The sequence below is a fragment of the Barbatula barbatula genome (assembly GCF_947034865.1).
Source record: "Barbatula barbatula genome assembly, chromosome: 23".
NCBI classification, from domain to species: Eukaryota; Metazoa; Chordata; class Actinopteri; order Cypriniformes; family Nemacheilidae; genus Barbatula; species Barbatula barbatula.
In genome coordinates, this window is record NC_136786.1 from 454,815 (window position 1) to 461,115 (window position 6,301).

General features: G+C 41.5%; 1 protein-coding gene across 1 annotated transcript in view; it reads right to left on the bottom strand.

The window, feature by feature from the left end:
* Positions 1-1,556: 1,556 nt before the first annotated feature.
* Positions 1,557-6,301, bottom strand: part of tmem200ca (transmembrane protein 200C-a) — a 5,702-nt gene continuing 957 nt past the window's right edge. Inside the window, exon 2 of the mRNA XM_079487630.1 lies at positions 1,557-4,273. Within this exon, the coding sequence (XP_079343756.1) occupies positions 2,738-4,252 (1,515 nt within the window). The 5' untranslated portion in view covers positions 4,253-4,273 and the 3' untranslated portion in view covers positions 1,557-2,737. The remainder of the gene's footprint in view (positions 4,274-6,301) is intronic.

Consider the following 6,301-nt stretch of genomic DNA (forward strand, 5'->3'; position numbering starts at 1 on the left):
ACACTGGATAGTTCTGATCGATATCTTATTAGTGTGTTTGTTTAATGATTATTGTAGGTGATTTAAATAAACTTTACATCAACAGTGATCCACAGACTACACTTCAAATGTGTGAACGGCAACAGACAGTGTGACATCTGCAAACAAATCTCTTATCAGAGCTGTGTGTTAGTGACATACAGAAGAACAAACATGTTTATCGCATACAGTACACAGACTAAAGTCAATCCTGCTCTTATAAGGTTAAAGGTGTAGTTTTCTAGTTTATTTGTTTTGTTTTTTCTGACATTATTTTCATATCACGTTTTACAACAAAGAGCATGTTTATTTCATGTTTTATGAGCCGCTAGATGGCGCTGGAGCGTTTCTGTGCACATCGAACGTGCACGAAGTGTTAAAAATCCTCCACAAAACCTCATCATGCTCACTCACACTAGATTTCATGTGTTATCTGAGTGTATTATCTGTAATGTACTAAACGATTCAAAAGCAGCTCTATATTTAAAATGGTGGATGAATAAATGTTGTGTATGGCTAATGTTGTGAGCGAGGCATGCTGGGATATTAAAGATGTGTTTTGTTCTGGGAGTTACATAAACAGCCGGGGAATATAACATAATGAAAACATCAATGTTTCTCTTTCTTGAGCACATCTGTACGAGAGAGCAGCTGTGGCATCTGATGAAGACATGTGACCGCAATTTACTTACAACCAACACAACAGATGACAACAGATAAACAAAAACTAGTCTTGTTAAGTGTCACACAGAATTGCTGATACAGTTCTGATAAACCCACTCGCTCGACGAGACCCTGATGAGACACATATGAGATCTTAACCGTGTTTTTGTGTTTTCACAGACAGATCAGTTTCCATGTTCCTCAAACACAAATAATGAAGAATGATCATCACACAGCATCAGTGGAAAATCTTGAGCTGTCATCATATTTTCCTGCTGCTTTATTCAGAAAATTGTTCTTTTCTCTCCACACAAATGTTACATTTGGAATTTGTTCTGGCTTTTGATCTCTGAATGGTTTCTTTACACGCAGGACTGAAAAGGTCAAACATCACTTCTGGTTTTGCTGATTTTTAGAGATTTGAATTAACATTCATCCTCAGCGTCTCATCCAGCTCTGTTTGTGCCGTGGACATGAATTATATTTCACATCATACAGCTTCATGAGAAGATGTGTGTTGTATATGTAGTGATGGCAATGAAAAGTGCACTCGACTGAAACCACATCAGACCCCAGCGGTGTGAACACAGTATATCACTCCGTCAGGATTCTTGCAGCGTAATAGAGCACAGAAGAGAAGAGCACTTCCCCACCACAGCCAGAGAAAACATCAACATTCATCACTGAATAAAACATGACGTACAGTCCAGTCTTATTGATGACATAAAGACTCATGAAAACATGAAACACAGAAAACATGTACAGAATTGAGTCTAAACGGATTCATTTATACATCAGGATTTACGTGAAGTCTCCTAAAGTTACAGTCTTGTTTGGTTACAGTATATTAGCATTTTAACAAAGCAAGCTGGGTTGGTGTGTAAGTAAATGAACAGCTGAAGTTTATTATTGCTCAATTATTAACTTTTGTATAAACAATCTCTTTTCAATCCTCTATGTAGCACTATCACATCAGTTTGTGTCATTTGAATCATTCAAACACGATCATTCATTAAAACACTAGGATTAGAAAAACGAGAAATAATCTGGAATATATACAGTACATTATCACAAGATAACCTGGAATTTCTCCATCTTTAAAAATTTTAGTTTCAGATTCTTGTTCACTATTCTTTTCTGCATAGTGGAAATAAGACATATTCACAGTTTCTTCTGGTTTCTCGAGTTTAATTCTCATGGGAAGAATCATCACAGCCGGTCCAATGAGATAAGTGACAGAATGTATACATTATTATTTATTATAAATAAACCGTGTGTGTGAGATCTGCAGAGAGTTCTCGGTTGCATCATGTTTCTTCATCAGCAGTATCTCATGCTCATGGACGAGTGAAGTGTTTGAAAGATGTTAACACTGCGATACACAGATCCTTCTGTGTTTCATTCATGTCAGAAAGAGCTTCTGTTTCACATCATCACTGCAGTTAAGCCACCGAGCGTCAGACAATGAAACGTCTCATCTGACTGTGAATGAAACGCTGCATTAATGCTTCTCTTGAGCTCAAAGAGATCGGACATAAAAAGATGCCATTAATCCTTTTTTAATTCATTTTCGCCTAAACACATCTGAGAGACTCACATGTCATGATATTTCAAATATAGCCTCATTGACATTACATTTCAGACAGGACTGAACTACACAGTGCATTGCGCTAAAGTCGGGATTAAAACAGGACAATCCTAAACGAGAACTAAACTGACAGCATACGCGGGGTACGTTAACATTTCGAATGCAAACATAAACATTTCAAATGAGATATTGCTGTGCATGTCCTCGTGATTTGGTGCTCAGAAAAGTGCAAGTAAACAGCCACATAAAACATGCTGCTCAGACTAAAGAAACAGCCACAAATATTAGACTACTGGAAGTTGGTGTAATCTAGTAGAGCATAGCTGTGCTATCATGCTGACGATCAGAGGCGTTCTGCTTTGTAATGTTTGAGGAAACAGTCTCAAGACTTCAGATGGTCTTTAGGTCTGTTTAAGACTCTCAGCATCACTTCTGTCTGAAGATTCAGGTAGTGTCTTAACGTTCTAGTTAAATGTCCACACTGTCCACGTCCTCTAAAGTAGCGTCTGATTGAGAAACCATTAGAAGTTTTTGTTTGTTGGAATACTGCCTGAGCACAGTGGCGTCTGGAGACGAGCTCTCCTCCCGGTCCTTTTCTAACATCTCAACAGAACTCCCTCGGCTGAACGTGGCATTATCAGTGGACTCGAAAGACTCGCCCCCCAGACCCTGGAGTTTAGTGTAGCCCCCACTGCTGAGCCCCTCCAGTCGTGGACAGCTGAGACGTCTGGATCGCACCACCTGTCGATCTGTAGGGGTGGACGGACAGATGCCCAGATCAATAGACCTGGAGTAGTCTGAGAGAGCGCTGAGAGATAGGTGAGACCCGGCAGCCCTGCGGCCCGGCGAGGACGGAGTCAACAGCTGAACCTGTGATCCCTGCAGAGAGACACGGGGAACTCCCTGTAAACTCCCGCTGCTCCTGTAAAACTCCACAGAGTCCTGCGGGAGCTCCGGCTGGGTCTCCACTTTGGCCTTCGTGATGCTCCTGGACGCCACCAGATCTTCCAGACGTCTGCAAATGGCCTCTGCGTCCAAACCCTCTCTTTTAACTTCCCCGGTTTTATCTGAGCCCCTTCTGTCCGCCGCCCCTCGACTGTTGAGTTTCATCATGGGAAGAGTGAAGGCGTTTACGGACGTCGACACGATGGTTCTGGTTTCCCACTTCTTGAGGTCAGTCTGTGGGTTGTGATCTCTGGAGATGCTGTACACCGTGTCTGTGAAGCTCTCTCCTTCTAAAGATGAAACTCGTGGGACGGTGGTAGACGGTCGTCTGGAAGGAATCATGCTACCCGGAGACGGCCAGTAGCCTTTGGCCAGTGGACCGCCAGTGTCTTTTGATTGACAATAGTTGACAAAACCGTTGCGCGGGGCCGACTCTTTGCTCCGCAAACTATGAATGTCAATCACGGTTGAGTAGATGTCTCTTAGGTTAATGATTTTGGTCTTTTTGTCTCTGTTCTCATGAAGAACCGCGTTAGCGCAAATAAACAGGAAGATGCCGATGCCCATAATCAAAGGTCCAAACACTTTCAACTTATCTGAATGCAAATGTGTGTTTATAAATACAGCAAACGCTCCTAACTGAGGCGGACTCATCTCAGCTGTGCTGTTGGAGCTGTTATAGCTTCTCAAGTCTTTGTTAAGTTCCTGCCAGGACCTACTAGTGATGGTCAGATTAAATAATTCTGATGCTCCGCTGTCGTAGGTCCTCTGTTTGTTCAGCAGTTCTGGGTACACTGGGTTTTCTTTAGGCCAGTAGCCCAACACAGCCATGCCAACACCCACCAGCAGCACCAGTATGCCAAGGGCCGCCACCAGTCCAGACACAGAGCATAACTTCAGCTTTCCTTTAACCACCACCACTTCGTTCTTCCTCTTTTTCTTTGCTTTCCTCTTGCGTTTATTTTCTGCTCGGTTTTTAGCGTGGAGGGAGTCCTGTCTCCTGGCAGATATCCGCAGCAGACCCCCTGTGGCGATCATGATGATGCTCAATTAATCATCCTAAATCAAACACAAACACACACACAGAATTTTAATCCACACATATACACACATCAGCTATAGATGAGCTTTATCAGCAAACAGGACATAATCACATCAATTTAACCATTAACATAAAACACTATTAGAAGACATCCATTCCATGATTCAATATGATGTGAGGCATCAGCTGACTTTATATGTTTTCTTTATGTATAAATATATAAAGCTTATTTTGGTGGTTGAAAAGAAGGCTACTTTTATTTTAGAAAACTATGATCTATCTGAAATATATCTGATGAACAGAATGTAAAGGGAATGTTAAACTGAACATCGTACACACACACACCTGCTCACAGTCACTCTTCATAAGACGTCTGCTCCAGAACGTCACTTATCTTGATAAATTCACTTTTGAATCAGGAAGGTAAACAGGAAAATCAATGTGAGACGAGTTAAAGCTCAGACACGACAACAGACTGATGCTGTGAGCTCATGAACATCACACACATGAACACAACAATAAACAACAACTGATGACAGATCACCCGACTTCATTCATAATGCAGACAGAAAGATCAAGAGCTCTCTGTCTCTCTCTCTCTCTCTCTCTCTCTGTCTCTCTCTCTCTCTCTGTCTCTCTCTCTCTCTGTCTCTCTCTCTCTCTGTCTCTCTCTCTCTCTCTCTCTCTCTCTCTCTGTCTCTCTCTCTCTCTGTCTCTCTCTCTCTCTGTCTCTCTCTCTCTCTGTCTCTCTCTCTCTCTCTCTGTCTCTATCTCTCTCTCTCTCTATGTCTCTCTCTCTCTCTGTCTCTCTCTCTCTCTCTCTCTCTCTCTCTCTCTGTCTCTCTCTCTCTCTGTCTCTCTCTCTCTCTGTCTCTCTCTCTCTCTCTCTCTCTCTCTCTCTCTGTCTCTCTCTCTCTCTGTCTCTCTCTCTCTCTGTCTCTCTCTCTGTCTCTCTCTCTCTCTCTCTGTCTCTATCTCTCTCTCTCTCTATGTCTCTCTCTCTCTCTGTCTCTCTCTGTCTCTCTCTCTCTGTCTCTCTCTCTCTCTGTCTGTCTGTCTCTCTCTCTCTGTGTCTCTCTCTCTGTCTGTCTGTCTCTCTCTGTCTCTCTCTCTCTGTCTGTCTGTCTCTCTCTCTCTGTCTGTCTCTCTCTCTGTGTCTCTCTCTCTCTCTGTCTGTCTGTCTCTCTCTCTGTCTGTCTCTCTCTCTCTTTTCAAAAACCGCTCAAAACATACCTGTTCCGCATTTATTTGACTAACCAAAAATAATGTATGTAAATAGCTTTTTTCCTCATGCAGCTTCCATGTAATGTGCTGGATATTCATTGTAGATCAAAACCTCTTCAGTGTCTCTTCATCAAGCTGCAGACAGTCAGTAAACATGACAAATGTAATGATGAAGACCCCTGAGATCTATAGAGGTCTCAGTGATGTTCAGGGGTTTTCAGTGGTTTGTATCTGCTGTCCCACTATATCATGAAAAATGAGAGTCTGAAATTTCTCTCTGACATCATGAGCGTCTATAGCCTTGACAAATATACTTCCTAAACTTCCGGAGATCATTCAACAAACCCATTCCCTCCTGAACAATTATTACAGTCCATCATTTAGTTTACATCTATGAGATTTAATGGATGCATAAATAGTAAAGCTATCTATAATGCTTTTTATAGGACGGTCACGTATTACAAGGCTGTTTAAATGTCCTGATAAACATAAACAAATGTAGCATTTCATTATCATTCATCCTGAGTTAATGTAGTGTTTTCTAGAAATGATGTGAGGTGAATATGAATCTTACGTCATATACTTTACAGCTTTAATAATACCACCAAACGTCTGTTTTCACAGACACAATAAATGAACACAAACATTACTGGCGTTGACTCAACCTCAGTTCCAAACACAGACATTTACACATTTGACACAATCCTACTGAGAGTCAATAAATCTTTCAGCACAAACTGACTACAGATTCTTTTCTTACCTTATTTCATGTACAATCATGGCAGAAAATCAATGTATATTTTACAGAACAAACCTCATCG